At 54.5% G+C, this 24,756-nt stretch overlaps 1 protein-coding gene across 3 annotated transcripts; it reads right to left on the minus strand.

The window, feature by feature from the left end:
* Positions 1 to 1,757: 1,757 nt before the first annotated feature.
* Positions 1,758 to 23,331, minus strand: APBB1 (amyloid beta precursor protein binding family B member 1). 3 transcript variants are annotated; one of them, XM_060274182.2, is made up of 15 exons: positions 23,050 to 23,331; positions 21,968 to 22,059; positions 20,382 to 21,009; positions 15,603 to 15,784; positions 12,359 to 12,418; positions 12,158 to 12,243; positions 10,952 to 11,015; positions 7,938 to 8,075; positions 7,620 to 7,747; positions 6,766 to 6,880; positions 6,270 to 6,354; positions 4,745 to 4,828; positions 4,310 to 4,425; positions 4,042 to 4,218; positions 1,758 to 2,445 (listed from the first exon to the last, which is right to left on the minus strand). In XM_060274182.2, the coding sequence occupies exons 3-15, from the start codon at positions 20,959 to 20,961 to the stop codon at positions 2,278 to 2,280; spliced, it is 1,983 nt and encodes a 660-aa protein (XP_060130165.2). In that variant the 5' UTR covers positions 20,962 to 21,009; positions 21,968 to 22,059; positions 23,050 to 23,331; the 3' UTR covers positions 1,758 to 2,277. The 3 variants fall into 3 exon arrangements, with proteins under 3 accessions (XP_060130165.2, XP_088525047.1, XP_088525048.1); XM_088668921.1 differs by having other exon boundaries at positions 23,054 to 23,168; XM_088668922.1 differs by lacking the exon at positions 20,382 to 21,009 and having other exon boundaries at positions 23,054 to 23,163.
* Positions 23,332 to 24,756: the final 1,425 nt, after the last annotated feature.

Here is a 24,756-nt window from a genome sequence, read left to right on the forward strand (position 1 = left end):
GCTTCCAACAGAATATTAAAATACACTAAAAACTTCCCCTAAACAGGGCTGCCTTCAGATGTCTTCTAAAAGTCTGGTAGTTGTTTTTCTCTTTGACATCTGGTGGGAGGGCGTTCCACAGGGTGGGTGCCACTACTGAGAAGGCCCTCTGCCTGGTTCCCTGTAACTTGTCTTCTCGCAGTGAGGGAACCACCAGAAGGCCCTCAGCGCTGGACCTTATATAAAACATATAATACAAATTCTAGCCTTACGAGTATAGAATCATAGAGTTGGAAGAGACTACAAGGGCCATCCAGTCCAACCCCCTGCAAAGCAGGAAACACCATCAAAGCATTCCTGACAGATGGCTGTCAAGCCTCTGCTTAAAGACCTCCAAAGAAGGAGACTCCACCACACTCCTTGGCAGCAAATTCCACTGTCGAACAGCTCTTACTGTCAGGAAGTTCTTCCTAATGTTTAGGTGGAATCTTCTTTCTTGAAGTTTGAATCCATTGCTCCGTGTCCGCTTCTCTGGAGCAGCAGAAAACAATCTTTCTCCCTCCTCCATATGACATCCTTTCATATATTTGAACATGGCTATCATATCACCCCTTAACCTTCTCTTCTCCAAGCTAAACATACCCAGCTCCCTAAGCCGTTCCTCATAAGGCATCGTTTCCAGGCCTTTGACCATTTTGGTTGCCCTCTTCTGGACACGTTCCAGCTTGTCAATATCCTTCTTGAACTGTGGTGCCCAGAACTGGACACAGTACTCCAGGTGAGGTCTGACCAGAGCAGAATACAGTGGTACTGTAGGGCTGGGAAATATACCTGCTTTTCAACGTCCTATATCGCCATCTGAACCTAAAGATATCGCAATACATCGCAAGGCCAGGAAAGTGGAAAGGCAGCCGTTGCCTCAGCCATCAGTAGCCGGCCAGGCGGGCGGACGGACGGAATCACTGTGCTGGGCAGGAGCATCGGCCAGCGTGGCATCATGGGGCTCTGGCTGTAGAGCTGCCAGTCGCGACTCATGCCAACCATTGCCTCTCCTGGCACCAGCGGCGACGGGGAACATCAGGCAAGGCTCCCTCCCTCCTGCCTGGGTGCAGCTCCCAGCGACTGCAGTTGCCAGCGTGCGATTACCAGGGACCCCAGTGCCCCAGAGACGGGGAGGAGGGGCCACTCCTGCTGCAGGGGCTCCCAGGATACAGGCATTCCTCCATTGCGCAGTGCCTGGCGCAAGGAGGCAGTCCAATGGCGTGGCCAGAGAAGGCAGCGAAGGCGCAGGCAGGCCCCCCTCACCTCTTGGGCCCTCGAGGACGGTGCCTGAGGGGGCGAGCATCCGGCAGCCTTGCGGGGCGCAAGCTGAGAAGGGTGCTTGCCAAATGCTGGCAACCCCCAGGAGTGCAGCACAACTGGACAGGGATGTGCAATTCTGGAATCGTTCTTGCGATCTGAGCTTCAAACCGGTTTGGGGCAATGTTATCGATACAGCGCCCAGCTCTACTTTTGAGATTTCTCTCTCCATGCCAGGCCTAATTTTGTCAGCTTCTCTCCTGCTGCCCCTCCTTCGCCTGAAAAGCGCCAAATTCGAACCCAAAACCTTACTCACAAGCAAGTTGAACCTTCTCCAACTCCAGCTTGACATGAGGCGAGCAGAACGGTGCACCAGAACCCCACATACGGTCTCACCGGGGATCTCTAGGAGGACATGATTGTGACGGGGGGGGGCCTCCCCTCCCTCTGCCCCCCACCCCTTGCAAGAAAGAGCCACATCAGGGGAATCGAGTTTATTAAGTTTTAGTACAACACACAGATCTCTTCTTATAGCAGAGACGGCCGGGGCCTCCACTCCCCACCCAGGGAGGGCCTCTGTCCGCTGGGGCCACCCGGGGGGAGACCGCAATGGTGCAAGTGCCCCCCAACTAGTGCAGGGACCCCCAAATACCCCCCCAGCCTCCACTTTCATATTCTATTCAAAGCAGCAGCTTAAGATCAGGTGCCCCAATTTGGAGGGGGGGATGAGGCCACAGCTGCCCCCCCCGGGAGAGACGCCCTAGATATGTGCACCCCCCTCGCTCCCCCCAGCAGCTCACATTAGGGAGCCACAGCATTCCTCTCTTTCACACTCACACTCGCGCCTCATAAATACGCACCTTGCACACTCGCTCTCCCCGAGAGGGGGGGCTGGGGGGGACAAGAGCTGCCGGGCTGATGGGGGGGGCGACCTCATCCGACAGGGACCCTCGTGCGGACCCTCCTGCTGGCCCCGCAGCGGGCCTGGCGAGGGTGCACTCACGGGGTCTGAGCCCCCTGGCGCTTGGGCTTGAGGCTCCCCAGCAAGGTCTGCACCCCCTTCCGGACGGTGGAGCCCACGCGGCGGGCCACCGAGTCGGCCGGGGGGGCCGGGAGGCAGGAGCTGGTGGTCTGGGGCCGGGCGTCCAAGCACTTCTGGTAGCGCAGCTGGAAGAGAGGAAGCAGGGGATGATGATCCAAAGGCGAGGCCTGCGTGGCAAAGGGGTGGGCCGGGGGACCCCTGGGGGACCCCTCCAATTCGGCAATTCGAGGATCCGAAGCCGAGCCCCCCACCTCCCCACCAGTCCCTGCCCGCCCAGGACCTTCTGCAGCCAACAGGGCGCATGGCAAACGTGGCAAGAGGGGTCACCTGCGTGGGATGGAACCCACTGGAGCAGACAAGTGCAACATTCCTTGTTTTGCTAGAGTGGACATGCAAGGGGATGTTTGGTCCAGCCAGGAGGACTTCCTGTTACACCTGGCTGGAGCATCCTTCTTTGCATGTGACCAGGTGGGTCAGGGGTGCCCAACCTTTCTTCAAAGAGGGCCAGATTTGATGAGGGGAACATGCGTGAGGGCCGACCAAAGTTGTTGAGCTTTTTCAGGGTTGAAGTTTACCCCAAAGTTGTTAGTCGTTGAGCTTTCTTTAGGATTGAAGTTGCTGAGCTTTTTTTACCATTTTACCCCAGGACATATACTGCCACAGGGGCCGGATTAAATCGACCGGCAGGCTGAATTAGGCCCCCGAAACGGACATTGGTCATGCCTGAGGTAGGTGGACATGACCTTTCCATACCTGGTCAAAGGCCAAGACATGCAGCCACCTCCCTTCTTTTCTGTCCTTTTTCTGCTTCCTGCTTCACCTGGACCGCACTGCTGGCTCTCAGCCAGCTGTCCCTGGGTTATCTCCCATATGGGGTAAACCTATTTCTACTTATTAAGTCTTAAGCCGGCCTCTAGGGATCACAGGGTGCTCTGCCCGATCGTGAGTAAACTTCCTTTTGTTACTTATGAACAAGACTGGGGTGCATAGCTGCCAAGTATCTCGTATCCGCCGGGAAAACCCCTTTTTTCTTAGCGTTTCCCGGCGGTCTCCCGTTTAGCGAAAAATCCCGGTGTTGTCCCTTAAATCGGGATACTTGGCAGCTATGAGTTGTTAGCAACCCTAATTACCCGGCCATTTTTCTGGTGCCGCTTGCCCTTCTATGGGCACCAGAAAATGGCGGCGCCGGCAGTCGCTTCCGCGCATGACCGGAAGTTGCATGACGCGACTTCCGGTGGCGCTTGCCCTTCTATGGGCATCAGAAAATGGCGGCGCCGGCGCCGGAAGTCGCTTTTACGTGTTTCCAGTCATGTGCGGAAGCGACTTCCGGCGCTGGCGCCGCCATTTTCTGGTGCCCATAGAAGGGCGAAGCGCCACCGGAAGTTGCGTCACGCAACTTCCGGTCATGCGCGCGCTGCCGATCCCGGATATTTACGTCCGGAACTTGGCAGGTATGCTGGGGTGTCTTTATTCTTTTAGAAGGGAATCAAAGGGGTCTTGCCAGGAATAAGAGAACTTAAGAGATTCCAACAAATCTAACAACCAGCTTTCTGCTGTGTAATAGGGGAATACACTCTGCTGGCAGGAAGGATAATATTCATCAATATACCCTCTCCTGTCACTCACAGCATTCCCACAAGCCGGGGACAATGGCAGCTGCCACCAGGCGTGATATTGAATTACGGGGGGGGGGGAGAGTGCAAGACGGGGGGGGCACCTACCATGCAGGCGGCCTGGACGGCCTCGCTCAGGCCAGCAGCGTTGGGCTCACACCAGACCATGTGGCAGCGGAAGTTCCCCGGGGCGGCAGCCATGATGAAGGCAAAGGTGCGGACGTCCCTCCCGATCCCCATGAAGGACAGGAAGCGGACCCGGCACTCGCACAGCACCCCCTCCGTCTGGGGAGAAAAGCGGGGGGGGTGTCAGGCCTTCCCATCTTCCTCCCCCTCCCTCCCCCTCCCGCCCCCCTGGGGACCGGGGCACACTCACCTGCTGGTGGGTGAGGGTGAGGGTGGCAGGGGCCACGCTGACCTGGGCGGGGGTCCACTGCTCTCTGGCCCCCTCTGCCAACGCCACGTCCAGGGCGGCATTGAGGACGTCCATGCCTGGGGGGGGGGAGGCAGGGAGGTTGGCAAGCAGGCCCAGCGCCCCCCAGGCGGGGCAGGCCAAGGGCAGCTGTGGCATCAGGGCTACACACAGCACCTGGCAGCACCCACTTGGGGGGCACCCAACAGGATTTCACACCAGACACCCTCCTCCCCATTTTGTGCTCACAACCCCCCTGCGAGGTCGGCCAGGCTGAGAGTGCCTGGCCCTCAAGGTCCTGCCCAGTGAGCTTCCGGGCCAAGTGGGAGGATTTGAACCCGGGTCTCTCCCTGGTACTAGCCAGACATGCGAGACCGGCTCCCTCGCCCCCCTCCTTACCCACAGGCTTGGCCACGATGACACTCCCCAAGTAGAAGACCTGGAACCGCTGCACAGATTCGCTTTTGGGGGCTGGAAACTCAACTGGGGGGGGAGGAGAGCAGGGGCAGGCGTGAGAGGGCGACCGAGGCATGACAAAAAACACATCTGGGGCATTGGGGGGCAGAACGCAGGCCTGGGAGTGAGCCTGGGGCACAAGCCGTCTCTTGGTGCAAATGGGGTCTGGGCAAGGACCCCCCCCCCAGGGTCCCCTCTGCCCAAGAGGTGCCAGTTTGGCTTGGGGGGGGAAGCACGGCTCCTTGACCCCCAACAGGCGTCCTGGGCAAATCCCTTTGACAGCAACTGCAGGGGAGACGGACGGGGTTCCTTTTGGGGTGGAAGGTTTGTCGGTGCAAGATTTTGGGATTTAATTTTGGCGGAAGCAGAACCAGGGCTTGCTCTTCACAATTAAGTTGGCTGGATCTTTCTGGGGATGCCAACACAGGTGTCCATGTTGGATCCTGGCAGAACAGACTTGGAAGAGGGTTGCCAAACATCCGTGTTTTTCCCTGGGCATTTCTTCTTTGTCAAAGGTAAAATCACCACCTGGGTGGATTTTTTTAAAAATTCCAGCAAAATACCTTTGCTTTTATTTACATTTTTTTGTACCATTTGTCCTTCCTGGGGCTGCTCAGCCTCACATTGTTTGCAGACGCAGCGTCTCGTGAGCAAGGAGGCCACAGGCAGCCAAGGGAAGGAGGGGGCGAGCGACAGAGACACGGGATTGGGGGGGGGGGTGCCCTGAATTTTTCTCACAAAATGTTGGAGGGTATGTCATTTTCATTTCTAATTACCATTATTAAATATTTCAATACATCTCTTATCTTTTACTGCACACAAACACACACAATCAATATTATTTTTCTTTCCCCCCCCCATGTGTGTCTATTTTGGAATATGGCGACTCTAACTTGTATCCCAACGGGAACCAGCCCAAAATCTGACCATCACTCATTCTGCAAAAGAGCTGTCCTGGAGAAAATTTGACGCTTAATTTGAGGCTTCAATGAGGACTAGAACCTCCAGGCACATTTTATAGGATTCCTTCGTGACAAATACCATATTTTTGCCTGTATAAGTCGACCGCTATTTTATGAGCCCAAAATGTTGCAAATACTTGCAACATTCCGTGTATAAATAAACCCCAATTTCAAACTTTAAAATTTTGGGGGGAAATATAGTCTTATACAAGGGGGGGGGAACCGATACATCCGTTTCCAAGGCAACCCTTGTTCCAAGCCTGGGGAACCCAGAACCAGACTTGATAAATCAGAGAAGACTCTGTTATTTTCACCCAAATGCAACCGGACCCATTTGGCGGGTCTATTTTAAACTTTTTCATCTTTTAATGTTCATGTGTTGTTATAGCTGTTCTCAATATTATAAAATGAAAACAGAAAAAAAATTCCCTAAAAAAGAAAACAGTGGCAGGAATTATTCCACTGGCCTGTGGTCCCCCCCCCCCCGCAAAAAAAAAATTAGCTACCTTGGAAGGGGATGTCCACCATCTTGGAGTGGTCGAGGGACAGCCCGTTCAGAGGGGGCCGGGCGTTCCGCCGCTCCGTCATGATCTAGAATCGCAGAAGAATTGCAGGGTTCAAAGTGGTCCCGTGGGTCATCTAGCCCAACCCGCAACAATGCAGGAATTGCTTATCAATGAGGTCGAGAAACCTGCTTTTTGCATTTTAAATGAGGAAGCGGAGCCTCGGGGGGGGGTAGGTTCTGCCAGGTCCTGGGCTTTTCCTGCAGGAGCTCCAGGAGGGGCCCCAAGGGTGATTCCTCCCCCCGCCCGACCCACATGCCCTTCCTCAGTGGGGGGGGGGGTTCCTGTGAGCAGGGGTCCATCACCACACAGCCCCACTGCCGTGAAATGAATCCTGGGCTGCTCCCTCGCTTCCTAAGCCCTGTCTTGGGGGGGGGGCTCTTGCTCTGGAGCTAAAGGGGGGGTCACGGGGGGGGTCAGGCACTGGAGCCAGCGTCACCTTGGAGCAGATCTCATGGAGGCCGGTGGCAATGTCCTTGGCTGGGGAGTCGCAGCGGAAGACATGGCACTTCAACATCTGGGCCATCTGGTCCCTGGCCACGTAAGCAAAATCCCTGGGGGGGGGGGGAGAACACACCGGGGGGGGGTGTTCTTATTTATCACGTCTCTCATCCGCTTTGTACCAAAAGAGTCTCAAAGCCCCCTGACATTATGAAACACAACCAGATTAAACCAGATAAAAATTAGAACCCCCCCCAAAAAAACCCATACTCCTGAATGGGCATAGAGGAAGGTTTCCGCCTGGTGAGAGCATTCTGCAAAGAGGGGGGGGGGGCACCACAGAGAAGTTCCGGTTCTCGTGTCGCCTCTCGGGGGTGAAGACGGCAGCACCGGAGGGGGGGGCCCTCTGCCTTTCCCAACCAGGTCGCCCACCCGCCCCCATAAAAAGGATCCCTTTCAAAGAGGAACGTGGGTGGGCAGGTAAATGGGGGCTGCCACTTTCAACTGTTCACAAGGGACTGTTTTTCAGGGTGGGGGGGAGCAAGAAGAGGGGGGCCCACAAAGAAGTGAGAGGAAGGCCACCTACCTCTCCCTGGATCCCCAAAGGGAGCGAGTGCAGAAGAGAAAAAAGCAGTCAAAGTTAGGCAGGTGGAGGGGGGCAGAATCTAGAGGCAAAGGGGCAGCCCCACCCCCCTCCCTCCCTTGCAGAGGGTTGGGCTAGAGGACCCTCGGGGGGCCCTTCAGGGATTCCATGCCCAAGCAGGTGGCTGGCCGACTCGGGGCCAGAGGAAAGGGGCCCAGACCCCTCCCTGCCCCCCTCCACCCCCCCTTCCCCACAGGGGGACCCCCTACCTTCCGCTGTCCCTCCCGACCCCCCAGACGCGGATGGTGACAATGGGCTGGCTGTGAAGGACCAACTGTTCCTCGGGGTCCAGCAGCTTCAGGGTCTCGTTCTCCAGGACCAGAAACATCGCCTTGCCCTGCAGGGAGGGGGGAGGGGGGTCACAGATGCACAGGGGCCCCTTCCTCAACAGGACCCCCCCTGCAGCCCTACAAGTATTGTGGGAAGAGGAGGGGGCACCCAAGACTCAACCAAACTACCCCCTCTCCTCCACCTGGCGAAGGCTGCCTCCGCCCACACTCACAGCCCCCCCCCAAAGCAGGACTCACCTCCTCCCAGGAGTCCCCCAGGTCTGGATTCTGCCCCGCCAGCTGCCGGATGCAGTTGTTGACGGCCACGCTACTCCTCCCCACGGTCAGCTCCTCCTCGGACATCTCCACCCAGCCCAGGGAGCGGACGGAGAAGCACTGGGTGGGGGGGACAGAGGCAGGGGGTGAGGAAGGGGGGCCTCACAAGTGGGGAGGTTTCCCAGCCCGGGGCAGCGACTGGGGCCCCACATGATGCATGCCCAGTGACACCCGAGAGGTAACATGACATCATGGCATTGTGACGGGGGGCCCTTCCGGGGCCTTGGGGGGTCACGTTGGGGGCCTCACAAGACCTCCGACGTGACTTCCAGTTTCTCCCCCCCCTTTTCTCTCTTCAGTTTTTACAAATAACTTTTACATTCAAATATAATCCATTTTATACATAAATCTCTGAACCCTTGGGCTTCCCTTCACTCCGCAGTGATTTCCATACAGTGCCCAATTTATGTATAAGCTCAACAAGCTTCTTCTTAATTGTATATCAGTTCAACAATTCCTTTGATAAAATACATCTTTTGTGATGTGCAGAATGCTTGAGATACCCATGAGGTCCCTAAATTACCATCTAGCATATATTCAACACAAAAAGCAGCGACAATTTGTTGTTAACAAAGAGTCCCATTCCCTTCAGTAGTTTAGAGCCTCATCAAACCGAAATCCAGCCCTCTTTTCCATAGTACTACAGTACATTATACACTGCATCTTATAATATTATCCCAATTTATATTCAAATTCCCATTTACAACCACAGAATTATTGCCTTACAAGTGTTATACAGTGGTACCTCGGTTTATGAACACAATTGGTTCCGGAAGTCTGTTCATAAACTGAAGCGTTCATAAACTGAAGCGAACTTTCCCATTGAAAGTAATGGAAAATCAATTAATCCGTTCCAGATGGGTCTGCGGCGTTCATAAACCGAAAATTCATAAACCGAGGTGTTCGTAAACTGAGGTTCCACTGTATTAATCCTGCTAGCTGTGCACAGTGATTCTTAAGTCAATCTATAAATTTCCCCCATTCTTTAATAAATCTCTTATCTTCTTGGTTTCTGATTCTCCCTGTCAATTTTGCCATTTCGGCAGAGTCCATCATCTGGACCATCCAGTCTTCTCTGCTCGGAACCTGGTCCTGCTTGAATGGAAGGAAGACAAGGCGACTCCCGGTTTCTACTGGAAGCTGCTTCCGAGGCTCGGGCGGAAGCTGCGTTGGAGCCCTGCCCTGTGGGTGCCCTGGCCCTGGCCCCCAGGACCCCCGAGAGATGCCCCCATTGCCCTAACCTCTCCCAAACTTGAGAGCAGGGCCATCTTAAGCATAGGCGGTGCCAGGGTGCAAAGATCTGCCCGGCAACCCCCCCCCCAGTTGCCCAGAGTTGTCGACCTTTTTTAAGGTGGTTCGGCCGCCTCAGCATCAACAGAGAAGCCCGAGGTGGCAGTGGCGGCGGTGGCAGCAGGGGGGGCGGCAAGCAGAGCCCAGCGCAAAAACAAAAGTCAACCCTGAGGCAGAAGCGGCAGCATCGTGTGAGCAGCGTGCGCTGGGTGGGCCTTTCGACGGCCTGCCAATCCCTGGCACACAGGAGGGCAGAGCCGGCCGGCTGCCTCAGTGCCTCACTCGCCCACAGCAGAAGAGCAGCAGCGTTCCAAAGGGCTTTCCTCTGCTCGGCAGCAGCTGCCGGCGCTTCCCAATCCCCTGACTCCAAACCTCGGCCCCAGACTCTTGGCCTGGTGCCCCTGACAGCCCGGCGCCCGGGTGCCCTGCACCCCTAGTGCCTATGGGCAAGACGGCCCTACTTGAGAGCAGCACTGGGTCTCAGGAGGCCACGGGAAAGGGGGGTAGGAGGGAGAGACCAGCTTCTTGAGGACTCAAGTAGAGCCTTGCGGTGGCAGGGGGTGGATCTGGCCCAGAGGGGCCCAGCTTCCTGCTCCCCAGGGTGACCAACAGGCACCCCAAAGAAGGCAGGAGCAATGCAGCAACCCCCCCCCAAAGGTACATCTGGGTCCAAGAGGCGGCCAGCTTCCCTCAGGGCACAAGATCCGGGGCACTTTTGGAAACAGCCCAGGGCATTTTTCTTCCGCCAGCCCCTCTTAGGCGGACAGGAGGGTCTTTGCCACAGTCTGGTTTTTTGTATTTATGGTATTTAACCCCAACCAAATTAGCCAAAATGTATAAGACAAGAAATAAGGAATGTTGGAAATGTAAAGAAACAAGGGAAATTTTTATCACACGGGGTGGACTTGTAGTAAGGTAAACGCTTACTGGGAAATGCTATATAATGAGTTAAAGAAAATGTTAAAAAGTACATTGCGGAAAAAACCAGAGGAATAGTAGGGAATGAGATCCCAAAGAGAGATATAAAACTGTTTATGTATGCGACAACAGCAGCAAGAACTCTTTCAGCCCGCAAAATGGAAGCAAGAGGAAATTCCATCGCTCCAAGAGTGGAGGACGAAGACGATGGACTATGCAGAACTGGCGAGGCTGACCGGGAAACTCAGAAACCAGCGTGATCCAGCTTCCCAAAAAGACTGGAGTCAATTTGTACAATATCTGAAGGTACAATTGTGAACAATTAACAACACTAGCCATAAGGGTTGCCATAAGAAACCGGAAGGAGTGAAACATAAATAGGAAAATGTCTAATTGCTACTCTGAAGTAATAATGAATTATGGAAACCATGAGGGAGGGAAGTCAAAGCTCGATGGCGCAAATATGTCATGAGTATAATAAGGATTTGTTTAAAGGTGATAAAATGGAAACTTTTAAATAATAGTCTGTTTTTTTGTTGGCCTGCTCCAGCAGGTGTCCCCACCCCCTTTAGTGCCATAGGAAGAGAAGGGGCCCCCTTTGCTCTTCCCACCCCCAAGTGCAAGGGACGGGCCATCTCCCCTCCTCCTCCTCTTCCAAGTCCCAGGGGCCACGTGGGTCCCTAAGGCCATGAGGAGACCCTTCCCCCCCCCCGGCAAGACCACCTTACCTTGGACACCTGGGAGCTTCCCAGGAACTGCTCCTCTTCCTCACCTCCCTCTTCCAGGGAAGAGCTGTGGAAAGGAAGCGGCAAAGTCAGGGTAACGGCTGGCGCCAGAGGACACGGCAGGCTTCCTCGGAGCATGTGCAGAGCGCCTTTCGCTGACGATGGAGTGATGGAGCCCAGGGACCCCTTTGTAGAAAGCAGCTGCCTGAATTGGACCTCCAAGTCCCCTAGAAAGTGGGGGGGAGCCGCAGAGCCCAGGGCAGCCGGGGGGAAGTCTGCCGCAGGCCAGACCCCCCGATTGCACCCCATTTTGCAAGGAAAGATCCTCAGTCCCCTTTGGGAGTTGCGCCCCATAGACCAGGGGTCCAGAAAGTGGGTGGTAAGATTATTTGGGGGGGGAGCTGAGAGGCAGGGGGGCCCTGGAGGCATAAATGGCTCTCGGGCTTTGAAAAGCCGGCACCCCTTGGCAGGGGGTTGGACTGGATGGCCCTTGTGGTCTCTTCCAACTCTATGAGTCTATGATTCTAAGTTCGTCCATTTGGCTTAATTAAATTGAATCGTTTAAATTTGATTCTGCAGTGGTTTCTTGGTTCTCAAACGCCTTGGAACCCAAACACTGCAAACCCAGAAGGATGTGTTCCGGTTTGCGAACCTTTTTCAGAAGCCGGACATGCTCCGTTTTGAGTGTTACGCTGAGGTCCGTCTGTTTTTGATATTTATTTTGCGTTTTCGTGGCTCTTTTTTTGTTTTGTTTTTGTGACTGTGTGGAACCCAGTTCAGTTCAGCTACTGATTGACTAATTGTGTGACTGCAGTACATTGTTTATCGCTTTCATTTTTCATTTCATTTTCATCTATCTCGTTAGATGGGAAAAAATCATGTTAAATTGCTGTTTTAGGGGTTGTTTTTAAAAGTCTGGAAAGGATTGATCCGTTTTGCATTACAGGGGTACCTCTAGATATGAATTTAATTCATTCCGGGGGTCCGTGTGCACCCCAAAAAATCCGTATCCAGAGGCGCCGCTTCTGCGCATGCGTGTGGCGTGTAAAGCGCTTTTGCGCATGCAGCGAAAGCTGGAAAAAATACTTCCAGGTTTGCTGCGTTCATAACCTGAAGGTTACGTATCCAGAGAGGTACGTAACCCAGCATCCTTCTTAGTGGGTCATGCAAGCGGTGATTCTTCCCTCCTCCTCTTCCTGCCCCACTTACCAGGTGCTGGGGGACCCCAAGCACAAGCCGACCGTGCCCTCCTTTTCCTCCTGGGGCTCTGGGACCCCCTCTTCCGACGGGACGTCCTGCAGGGAGCACAGCGGAAAAGGGCACACCGTGATAAAGGAGCCCCACAGGTCAGCACCAGCCCCCTCCCTCCCTCCCTCCCCCCTCACGCCCCCCCCCCATCCAGCCTCTCACCTTCCAGAAGGCAGCGGCTTCCTCCGAGGGCTCAGCCTGCCCAAACTCCATCCAGGTGAGCTGCAACGGTACAGGTGGGGTCAGGTGAAAAAGAACAGCCCCTCCCTGCCCCTCTTAGCTCAGCACGAGCAATGGGAGGGGTCTATGGGGCTGCCCCACCACCAGCAGGTGAGTTTACTTGCTTCCCCCACCCCCACCCCCAAAGTTCTCATCCCATCCCTGAGAATTACTCTGAGAAGATATGGACATGTTAGATCCAGAACGACACAATCACAGATTTGGTTGGCAGGCGTGTCTACGGTATAATAAAGGGAAGGTACCGTATTTTCCCGTGTATAAGACTAGGACTTTTTACCAAAAAATTAGGTTTAAAATTGGGCTCTTATACATGGGTAGTGCTGAGGGGTGTTTTCTTAACTTGGAGCACCCCAAATTAGGGAGCGTCTTATACACAGAAAAATACGGTACATAAAGGATTCCATAATCATATAATTAGGAGGTCACTTTTAAAAGAATGGGGGAAACACAAAGGTCTATTAGAACAAACTACTGCATGGTAGTTGTCTCCAACAGAAGCAACCTCGATTAAAAAACCAAATGGGGAAGAAAAATGGCCGACATCTAGAGATCTGTTAATAGAAACAGAGGGAAAATTAAAGCTGAAGGATCTTGAAGAGATGAGAGATCATGTACATGATTGGTTGCAATATTGTCAATGAAATGAGCTCTTTAAAGAAGATAGAAAGAAAGCATTTAGCTATACCAGGCACCCCCAAACTTCGGCCCTCCAGATGTTTTGGACTACAATTCCCATCATCCCTGACCACTGGTCCTGTTAGCTAGGGATCATGGGAGTTGTAGGCCAAAACATCTGGAGGGCCGCAGTTTGGGGGTGCCTGAGCTATACTTTATCCAGATTCCTATTTGGGTCTCATGCCAGGGGAGGGAAGCGGGCGGGGACAGCCTTCAGCATTTTCCCGTAATTAAAGCTCCTGTTTGTCGTTTGATTTTGATTTTCCTCTGCTTTACGTGGTGAGAAATTGTTTTTCTTAAACAAAACACCAACCCACCCCATCCACACACCCCAGGGCTGCACAGGGATTTGGGGGGGGGGGGCGGGGAGGTACTGTTCTGTTGTTTTGATTTTATTATTTAGTTCCTTTTCTCCTGTGTTTTATTCTGCGAGCTGCCCTGAGATCTTACGATGAAGGCTGGTATGCAAATCTAATAAATAAATACGTAACATTTAAAGGGGTTTTAAAAATGGCTCGAGGACAGAATTGGCAGGCTTCCCAAGAAGGAGGGGCATAAGGTATAACGCTAACGTCTCACAACAAACGAAACTGATCCGTAGAAAATGCAAGTTGAAAAAAGAGACAGTGCATGTCTTTTTGTAAACTAGGAAATCTTTATAAAAATATATTTTTAAAAAATACCGTACTTTTCCATGTATAAGACTAGATTTTTTTCTTTAAAAATTATGCTAAAAAGTGTGGGTTGTCTTATACATGGAGCCATCTCCCCCCATTTTCTTAAGTCCCCAACAAATAGGGGGTGTCATACTTGGGGGGGGGGGCTTATACACAGAAAACTATGGTAAAATAAAATAAAAAGTGACATAAGACAGTCTCTCTACCCCTTAAGAATTACAATTATTAATTATTATTATTTGTTATGATGTTATTTATTATTAATTATTATTTCTGATATTTTTTGAAAATTGAAAGCTGCCCCAGGCCTGCAGTGCTTAAACTGAGCCTGGGAAAGAGCTGCGGGGGCAGGAAGCAGCCGCCTAGGGTGCCCCCCTCGACCGCCCCTCCCAGGGCAGCCAAGACCTCGGGGGGGGGGGGTTCTCCGTAGCTTAGGGCTCACTCTCTTGGCAGGGGCGAAGGAAGGAGAGCCGGCCCCCAGTGCAGGATGTCGGGGGGGTGGGGCAAAGCGCCCGGTGTGCATGTGCTATGTGTCACGCGTGCGTGTGAGCTGAACAGGCGGTGGTGGGATCCTGCTGCCGTCCGCAAGGCACTTGAGCGGCGGTGCGCATGCACCGTACATACAGCAATGCTCAAGCACCGTACAGGCGGCAGCGGAGGGTGTAGCCGCGAGCGGAGGGTGCTGCTGCGGAGGCGCGATGGGCAAGTCTCCCTCAGGGTGCCTTCTTGTCACCCCCTCAGAGATGGCACCCCCTTCCTCCGCCACTTTCTCCCCCCCAAAAAAAAGGGGGGGGGGAACTGGATGTCCAAAATGTAAGATGAAATACCAATAAAATAAAACCTACATACATCAACCGTGTTTTGTTTTGTTTCGTTTTGTTTTGTGTTGTGTAGGCTCCTATGATGCAACAACTTCAACCCTAAAAAAAGCTCAACAACTTCAATCTATATATATAAAAATGTAAAAATCGTGAAACTGCGTTCTACACTTTTCTCCGTAACCGCTTGACCGATCATCCTGAAATTTTGACACAACGATCCAGGCCACTCCCCGAGCGTTGTTGGGGTCAAAAATCCCTCAAATCACACACCTGGGCAGGTGTAGACCTGGTTTTCCACCCAGTCAAACAGCGCCCTCAAGTGGCATAGTACCCTCCTCCACCCCTCCCTTCCTCTGAAATCTAAGCCACACCCACAAACCAAATGACATCATCAACCAAGCAACTGAAACCACCAAGGCGGCCATTATCAGACAGACTAGGCCGCTTTCCAGACTAGGCCAAGTGGAGGTAGGGGGGGGCAAATAGAGGGCAGGGATACGTAATGGGTCAGAACGGGGGGGGGGACGACGACACAGGGATGAAACCTGCCCTCTCCACAGTATCTCGCCTCAACTCAGGGGGACTCTGAAGCTCAGGGGTATCTGAAGGGGGGCAATTACTGACTAACGCACAGCAACGCGTGCAGGGCCAGCTAGTCCTAAATAAAGATTAACAACTTTGGCCGGCCCTCACGGCCCGTCCCTTCATGAAATCTGGCCCTCTTTGACACTGATGTAAGTCACGGCCCCTGCCTGCTAGCCTGCTCCCTCAAATATCACTGCTTTGCTCAATTCAATATCAATTAATTTGATAAAAGACATCCTTTGTGATGTGCAAATGGCTTGAGCTCCCACGAGGTCCATCAAGGACCACCTAGCATGTATTCCACACAAAAAACAGCGACCATTTGTTGTGGACAAAGGAGAGCTGAGGGCCGCCTCCCACCTCCATCCGGCCCTGGCTGGTCTTCTGTTCCAGGGTCTCCCCCCTCACCTGCCTCTCCTTGGAGGGGGTGTTTCCTGGGGAGTCACTGCTACCGCTCCCTGAGGGGGGCTCCCACTGGGTGGTCCCGGTGGGGATGTGCCAGTAATAGGTCCCGGACGTGTCTTGAACCCGCATCCATCCGGCCGGGAGGTCTGAGTCCGTCTCCAGCGAGTTGCACAGCCAGAAGGAGTCTGCATAGGGAGAGGGAGCCAGTCAGCTATAAAATGTATTTATGTACAGTATGCAACAACAGTGGCTAGAACAGGCATCTCCAAACTTTGGTCCTCCAGATGTTTTGGACTACAATTCCCATCTTCCCCGACCACTGGTCCTGCTAGCTAGGGATCATGGGAGTTGTAGGCCAAAACATCTGGAGGGCCGCAGTTTGGGGATGCCTGGGCTAGAATCTTATTAGCACAAAGATGGAAAAGTTAAGGAAATACCAACGAAAGAACGTTGGCAAGAAAAGTTGATGGGATACACAAAAATGGCAAAGTTAAAGGAGAGACTCACAGATAAGGGCAATAATGACTTCAGAAAAGATTGGCAACCTTTTATGACGTATATGCAGAAACAATGCATGCAAATGAACTCATTTGCAGGATTGGAGTAATACGCTTACAATAGAAAATATAAATATGAAGTAAAAATATAAAGTATATAAAAGTATAAGCAGAAGAAATAAATATGTTATAAACCAGGGAAAGAAGTCACGGGGGGGGGGGTAATTGAAATTGTAAAATGTAAATTGAACTTTTGATTATGTTAAAATTTCTTCAATAATTTTTTTTAAAAAAGGAAAGGGGGCCACCTGCCCCACCCAAAACGGAGGCAGCGCACTGGGGTGAAGCGGGGGGGGGGAGGACAAGGCGGGTAGGTCAGATACAACCCTCAGCCCAATCCCCGGGATCTGGCCCCCTCGGCCTCCCAGCCGCCTGCCAGCCGATCTCCACCCCACAGGCAAGGGGTCAGAAGGGAACCCGGGGTCATCTAGTCCAGCCCCCTGCAATGCAGGACTCCCAAAGGCGGGGGGGGGGGCTGACCTGTCACGATTTCTCGAGCTGAGATTCCCGCACTGCCTGGGGTTGGGCTAGATGGCCACTGGAGTCCCTTTGACTCTGCAATTCTATGACGAACTCTTATCTAGAGGCACAGCACTGGAGTTTGTTTTCTCTTCCGATAAGTGCTTTTTTTTCTTTAAAAAAATGTTTCGGGGTCCTCTCCTTTTCCTCCTCATACAGTGGGACCTTGGTTCTCAAACGTAGTTGACCCAGAAACACCAGCGAGTGCAGAATGCCACAGCAAGGCTCCTTATGGGATCCTCGCCGCGGGATCACGTTCACCCAGTGCTTTACCAGCTGCACTGGCTCCCGGTGGAGTACAGGATCAGGCTTAAGGTACTGGTTTTGACCTTTAAAGCCCTTCGCGGCCTAGGACCCTCATACATAATGTTTAATAGATTATTGTATTTTATTTTTCTGTTGGAAGCCGCCCAGAGTGGCTGGGGAAACCACATTATTATTATTATTATTATTATTATTATTATTATTATTATTATTATTATTATACCTACGGGACCGCCTCTCCCGGTATGCCCCACAGAGGACCTTAAGGGCCTTTTCAGCACTGGCCCCGACTTGGTGAAACTCTCTCACACAAGAGACCAGGGCCCTGCAGGATTTGACATCTTTCCACAGGGCCTGCAAGATGGAGCTGTTCCGCCTGGCCTTCGGCTTGGACTCACTCTGACGCCTTATATGGGATTTGGTATATAAATCTTCCCTTGGCTTTTTTGCTGGCCTATGTAGGACCAGCATGGAGAGATAGCTCGGGTGAATATCTGATGTTTCTTCCCTTGACGGTCTTGATTTATGGGCTACTACTAAAACGAGGCTGCATTTTAAGCTGTATTTTAAGCCATATTTTAATTAACAGTTTGTTTTTCCTATTACGTTTTATTGTAATTTATATTTGTTTTATTGTAATTTATATTTGGTGTTAGCTGCCCTGAGCCTGGCCCTGGCCGGGTAGGGTAGGGTAGGGTATAAATAAAATATTATTATTATTATTATCATCATCATCATCATTATAATTATATTACGTTCCGGAAGTCCGTTCCGAAACCAAAGCGTTCCAAAACTAAGGTGCGCTTTCCAATAGAAAGGAATGCAAAATGAATTAATCCGTTCTAGACTCAGGTGGCGCTGTGGGTTAAACCACTGAGCCTAGGGCTTGCTGATCAGAAGGTCAGCGGTTCGAATCCCCGCGATGGGGTGAGCTCCCATTGCTTGGTCCCAGCTCCTGCCAACCTAGCAGTTCAAAAGCATGTCAGAGTGCAAGTAGATAAATAGGTACCACTACAGTGGGAAGGTAAATGGTGTTTCCATGTGCTGCTCTGGTTTGCCAGAAGCGGCTTTGTCATGCTGGCCACATGACCTGGAAGCTATACGCCGGCTCCCTCGGCCAATAATGCGAGATGAGCGCGCAACCCCAGAGTCGGTCACGACTGGACCTAATGGTCAGGGGTCCCTTTACCTTTACCTTAGACTTTTAAAAACAAACGTAAAACAGCAATTTAACACTAATTGTACTATCTAACGAGACCCTTGATCCCTGAAATAAAAGCAATAATCAATGTACTGTACTATAAAATAAACAAGACATCATTGTAGATTATAAAAAATAAAATTATTTTCCTATCTGCGCTGATGATAGTCATTGTTTGGATGGGGAGGGGGGGCTCTGACCCATTTCTGCAGTCACGCGATCCATCAATCAGTAGCTGAACCGGGTTCCACACAGTCGCCAAAACAAACTAAACTAAAAAAGCCTTCGGAACAAAAATACAAAAGAAATAGCAAAAACAAAAGCGCCAAACTTAATCCATTCCGGAAGTCCGTTTGGCTTCCGAAATGTTCGGAAACCAAGGCGCGGCTTCTGATTCGTGGAGGCACCACAGAAGCAACAGCCGACAGCCGCAGCCGATGTTTGGCTTCCAAAAAACGTTCGGAAACCAGAACACTTCTGGGGTTTTTTAGTTTGGGAACCAAGGTACCACTGTCTTGAAATACTGACCCTCAATGAGGCCAAACACAGATTCACAAAATGTTTCGGGATCCCCCTACGTCCCCCCAGAAAACAAGCATTGCTTTCGACTTTCTGCCTGCTCCCCCCTACCTTTCATTCCTAATAAAGCCCCTTCCTTTGACCGCCAAAGAGCGTGTGGTTGCCAACCTTTTTGGGCGGGGGAAGGTAGAATCATAGAATCCTAGAGTTGGAAGAGACCCCAAGGGCCATCCAGTCCAACCCCCTGCCAAGCAGGAAACACCATCAAAGCATTCCTGACATATGGCTGTCAAGCCTCTGCTTCAAGACCTCCAAAGAAGGAGACTCCACCACACTCCTTGGCAGCAAATTCCACTGCCGAACAGCTCTTACTGTCAGGAAGTTCTTCCTAAAGTTTAGGTAGAACGAAGCTTGAGCTATGACTCCCCCCCCTTATGGGGGGGTTGGATGAGATGACCCCCCAGGCCCTGTCCAGCTCTGAGTCTAGGATCCAATGGGCTGCTTCTCCCCCCCCCCCAGGCAGTAAGGAGGCAGTAAGGGGGGGCATTGCCTGCTGCTCCAGGGCAGGGGGGTCCCAAGTCCTGAGTTGTCTCCCCGCCTGCCTTGCCCGCCCCTCCCCACAGGCCTCCCCCCACCTGCCAGCCAGCCCCCCCCGAATCCCCCCCGCTCACCCTGGCTGGGGCTCCGCATGGCTCCTGTCCCCGCTGGGGGGCTGCAGCCACCTCCAACGCCTGCTCCTCCCTTTGCACCGAGGAGGGAGGGTGTCGATGGCTGCCCCCCCTCCGCCTCACCGCCTGCTCCTGGGCAGGTGTCCCAAGGCACCCACTGACATCACGGCTGCCAAGGCAAGAAGCGTCGCCAAGGCACCCTGCTCCCTTGGGGGGGGAGGGGAGAACAGCCAGATGCCAGGCAGCGGGGGGGGGGGCTGTGAAGCAGCAAATGCCTCTGGCTCAGAGCTGAGCTCTGCCCCCCCCCCAAGTCCAAGGAAGCAGGGAGTCCAGCCGCAGCCCCCTGCCCGCCCCCCCACCCCATGGAAAAACAGAGATAAGGAGCTGGGGGGGGGTCAGGGAGCCGAAGTGGGAAAGCTGCCTTGGCATCCTCGCTGCCTTGGCATCCACTTGATCCTAGCTGTGGCCACCTCCTCCCCCTCCCCACTGTGCCCCAGATCGGAGCCCCCCAACCCCTCCCAAGGAGAATTGTAGAGGGGGAAGGGACCCCAAGGGTCATCTAGCCCAGCCCCCTGCAAGGCAGGATTCGTAACGATAGCTTCATGTGGGGGGGGCAGCTCTGTCTCCACAAGCCCCCTCCCCCCTCCCTTTGAGATGTCCTTGGAGTCAGCCCCCCTCTCTTAGCCTAGCCTACCTCACGGGGCTGTTGTTCTTATTTATTAAATGCCTATTTACATCTAAATTTGGATTTAAATCAATTTGATGTTGTGAGGAGGAAACCAGGAGAACCACGTACACCGCCTCGAGAAAAAGACGGTATATGAATATTTTTAAAATCCTAGAACCCTAGAAGGGACCCCGTGCAAGGCAGGAATCTCTTGAACCCACGACCCTGAGCCACCCCTCCTGGGAATCTCCTGCCAGTCAGAGCAGGCAACAGGGAGCCGTCCCGCCTGCCGCCCGTCTTTCAGGGATGCCTTGGCACGGCCGGGGGCCTGCTCAAGGGACCCCAAGGGCCCCGCCTGCATCTCCAGCGAGGGGCCCTTGGCCCTACCTGCTTCGTCGGGGGAGCTGCCGGCGGGGCTGCCCTGGCTGAGGGTGGCCCAGCTGGAGTCCTCGTCGCTGGCGGTGCTGTGGCGCATGCCAAAGAGGAGGCTGGCGCTGCGGCCCTGATCCCCCCGCGGAGGAGCCCTCTCGGAGCTCTGCTCCTCCGACTCGGTCGCCGGCTCGCTCTGGACGGGCGTGGAGTCCTCCTCCTCCTCCTCTTCCTCCTCCTCCTCGTCTTCCTCTTCCTCTTCCCCCTCCTCCTCTCGCTCGGGGTCCCCCGTCAGCGGGATGAGGAGGGTGCTCAGCTCCTTGGTGGGGGGGCTCAGCTCGTTGCGGTTCTGGTCCCGGCCCCTCTCGGCCGCCTGGCGCAGCTGGTTCTGCCCGTCCTTCACCCACTTGGTGTTGGAGGGGGTCTCCTCCGCGCTCGGTGGAAGGCCCAGAACCCCCTGCAGCTCGGCGCAGCTGTAGGCGCAGTGGCCCTTGCGGGGCAGTATTGGGCCCACGGCTGGAGCCACCAGGCCCAGGCTCAGGCCCAGGCAACTGTTGTCATTGGCCAAGTCGCCCCTCTTGCTCAGGGAGCCCGACATGGCGCTGGGGGTCCCAGAGGGGGGTCAGGAAAGGAGATCGCGGGAGCCCTGGGAAGGAAGGGAGGAAGGGGGGAGAGAGAGAGAGAGAGAGAGAGAGAGAGAGAGAGAGAGAGAGAGAGAGAGAGAGAGAGAGGAGCCTCTTAGGCGCTCAGCCCCACTCCGGCACCCTCACAGTAGCCAACCAGGATCCGAGCCTAAGAGCAACTCCCTCCTCCTGTGGCAGGTAGTTCCGCAGGTTAACAATATCCTGCGCAAAGTAGGAATTCTAGTCTCCTCCACTGCAAACCCACCACCACCCTCCTCTCCCTGGAGAGCCTAATACCAGACCTCTCAGGGTGAGAGGAAAGGCGCTCTGCACATGCTCAGAATTCCTTCACACCCTCCAGGAAATAAACAACTACCGGTATCTGACTTATAGAAGACATCTGAAGTCAGCCCTGTTTAGGGAACTTTTTAATGGGTGATGTTTTGTCGCTTTATTACGATTACTACTACTACTACTACTACTACTACTACCAGTATTCTGTTGGGAGCCACCTAGCGTGGCTGGGGAAACCCAGCCAGATTATAAATAAATATATTGTTGTTGTTATTGTTATTATAGCTTATTCTGGTAATGGAACCCATTTTCCAGCCGCCACAAGGCCTTCACTGTGCCAGCATTTAGCCACAAGGCCTGGCATTCAGAATAATTATAATAATAATATTCAAAGATCTCAGGGCAGTGTTTGAGAGCTCAATTTCAGGAAAAGAGCTGGAATTGTTCGTTTAAAAGGGTGCCTTTCTTAGCAGGGAAGGTGACATTTTGGCATGGCAGTCCTGGGACCCCCCAGAACAGCCTGCCTTCAAACGTTTGCCCCCCCAGCTCTAATGACGGCAAGCAGCCCGAGGCACTTTGCACATGGTCTATGCCACTCTCTCCTGAGAAACCTCAGAAGCCCCCCTGCAACTGCTCACCCCCTGCCCTAAGCCAAGCTGTCACCTCTGCCCACCCCGTTGGACTTACCTGTCGTGGGCTGGAGAGAGAGAAGAGCGGGCAACTACATGCTTTGGTTGGCACAAAACGGGCAGCGGCCAGGAGAGGGCTGCCCCAAGAGCCTGGAGGCAGAAAAGCAGAAGCTCAGTTGAGGTAGGAGACGGGGGTCTCCCAGAAGTAGCAGCCCCCTCCCACCCCAAGACATGCCCTGGAGCCCTCTCTCTGCCCTGCCCCACAGAACCCCCTAATTCATCAGAGCATCCCCCTAGTTCAGGACTCACCACCTTCCACAAGCCCCCTGTGACCCCCCCCTGGAACCCACCAAGTGCTTGGGGGAAGGGGAGCTCAGGGCCTGGAGGGGGGTCTCTGCAGGGGGCTGGACCAGGGCAGCACCCCCCCCAACTGCCCACTCCTCTTGCAACTAAAGGGCAGAGAACAGGGGGGGGCACCCAGAGGCTCACAGCACAGGCCCTTTTGCGGGGGGGCGGCCAGAAATGGGTGGCTGGATTGAGGGGGAGCCCATGAAGGCCAGCCTGCTCCTGTTCCGGGGGGGGCGCTTTGGCACCAGCCCCACCTCCTCCCTGCCAGCCCAAATCCCCATCCGAGGCCTCTCCTGGAAGGAAGATGGAGATGGAGGGGGGGGGGTTGGCGCAGCTTCCCTGGCAGGTGTGCCCCCCCCCTGCTCCGAGACGGCCCTGCTGGCCAAGGAAACGGGGGGCGTTCTCTCCCACCCCCCGGGGGGGGCGTCGGCAGAGAAAGGAGTGGGGAGAAGGATGGAGCCCCGGGCGCGCGCCCTTCCCGAGGGTCGGGCATCCCCGGCCGTGACCGCGCAGCCCCCCACCCACCCAACCCCGCAAGGCCAGACCCATTCGGGGGGGGGGGCGCATCGCACAGAATCTGCTCCAGACGCCCCGTCGGGGTCCCTTTGTGGGAAGGGGGTCTCCTTGAAGGAGGGAGGGGGCCAGGCAACCGTCTCCCTCCCTCCCCGCCCAGACATCCCGAAAGGCCGGAGCCCCCACCCGACGGTGCCTTTGCAGCCCCCTCCCCATCGTGCACCCCCTCCCGGGGGGGCCTCCCTCCCCTCTTTTTTCCTCCTTTTTGCATCGCGGTACCTGCCTGCAGCAGCGCGGCGCCTGCGTGAGGATGGAGACGGGGCGGCCGGGGGGGGGAGGGAGAGAACGGGGGGGGGAGGCGTCGTTTCCGTTTCCGAGACCGCCGAGCCCCGCCCGCTAGCAGGGGGGGGGACTCCGACGTGTGGGGGGAGGGGAAGGATCGGGGCTCGTCGTGCGGGGATCCGGCTGCCAACCGTGCGCAACGGGGGCCGCTTCCCGGCGCGCAGGGGGCAGTCAGCTCAGCGCGGGGGTCTCCGAGCGACGGTGCCCCCCTCCCTCCGAGTCTCCCACTCCAGAGGGGAGGGGGGGTGCCTGGCCCAGCTGGGTGGGGGCAATGCCAGCTGGGCACCAGGCTCGCCTCATCCGGGTTTCTGGCGACGGGAGAGGCCACCTTCGGCGGGGGGGGGGGCGAGAGTGTCGCCCTCGGGGTCGCCTGGAAATCCGGAGCTCCCCCCGCCCCGGCCTGCCGTGACCTTCAGCGCTTTGGCACGGACGGCGCCCCCCCCCCCGTTTCGCTTGATTTTCTGGACATTGGGCATCCATTTGGGCCGCGGACGGGTTTGCCCTTCCATCCCTTTTCCTCCAGGGAGCGAGCGTGGGTCTTCTCCCCCCCCCCCGCTCCCCACCACAGCCCTGTAAGGTAGGCTGGGTTCTTGCGAGGCACCCAGCGAGCCTCGTGACCAAGTGGGGAGACTCGAACCCCGACCTCCCGGGTCCCAGGCAGCTGGCTCTCCAGTAGGAAAGGCCAAGCGGCACATTCTCCCGAACATCTCAAGACAGTCATTTGTAAGGCGCAATTGGTGCCCAGCTCAGGTGTGGCAGCCCTGAAAAAGGCCAATTCCCTGCTAGGGATCGTCGGGAAAGGAATAGGACATGAATCCGGCAATATCCTACTGCGTCACACAAATCTGTGGTGGGACCACATTTGGGGCAGTCCCAGCTGCCTGGCTTCCAAAAAGGATATTCTAGAGCTGGAGAAGGTCCAGTAAGTAAAGGGAAGCCAAAGGATCAAGGGGTGGAGTGACTCCCCTAGGAAGAAACGCTGCAGAATTTGGGACTTTTAAAAAGGTGAGAGGTGTCGCTGGTTGGCTGGCACCCGCCTGTCTCGTGACCCCAGGGAAGAGCCTTTGGGCAGAAAGTCAAACTGTTGGGAGGTTACAGCACCTGCTGAGGCTGTTGAGACCAATAGAGGGGTGACATGTTTTGTTGCAACTGGGGCAGATCATAGAATTCTAGAAATTGTAGAGCTGGAAGGGACCCCAGGGGTCATATAAACCCCCTGCAATGCAGGAATCTCAACTCCATCTTGAAGAAGAAGAAAGTTATTTATACCCCTCCCCAGCCACTCTGGGGAGATTCTAACAGAATATTAAAAACACAATAAAACATCAAACATGAAAAGCTTCCCTAAACAGGGCTGCTTTCAGATGTCTTCTAAAAGTCAGATAGTTGTTTATTTCCTTGACATCTGATGGGAGAGCGTTCCACATGGCGGGTGCCACTACCGAGAAGGCCCTCTGCCTGCTTCCCCTACATGGCAGGTGGCCATCCAACCTCTGCTTTAAAACCGCCAAGGACGGCGCCCGGTTGTGCTGCTGCAGAGGCACCCCAGGGCTACTCCTCCCTGTGCTCCTTCCTGTCCTGCCAGCGGCCATTCCTCCTCTGTCACTGCCAGGGATGCCCCAGGCCCTGGGCTGCTCTGCCAGG

This window comes from Zootoca vivipara, chromosome 4 (genome assembly GCF_965207765.1).
Source record: "Zootoca vivipara chromosome 4, rZooViv2.hap1.1, whole genome shotgun sequence".
NCBI classification, from domain to species: domain Eukaryota; kingdom Metazoa; phylum Chordata; class Lepidosauria; order Squamata; family Lacertidae; genus Zootoca; species Zootoca vivipara.

Coding starts and splice junctions, on each gene's coding strand:
- APBB1 (XM_060274182.2), bottom strand. CDS start 20,961: ATGTCGGGCTCCCTGAGCAAGAGGGGCGACTTGGCCAATGACAACAGT. Junction 12,244..12,358: donor AAGCCGCTGCCTTCTGGAAG/GTGAGAGGCTGG, acceptor TGCTCCCTGCAG/GACGTCCCGTCGGAAGAGGG. Junction 4,426..4,744: donor CATCGTGGCCAAGCCTGTGG/GTAAGGAGGGGG, acceptor CCCCCCCCCCAG/GCATGGACGTCCTCAATGCC.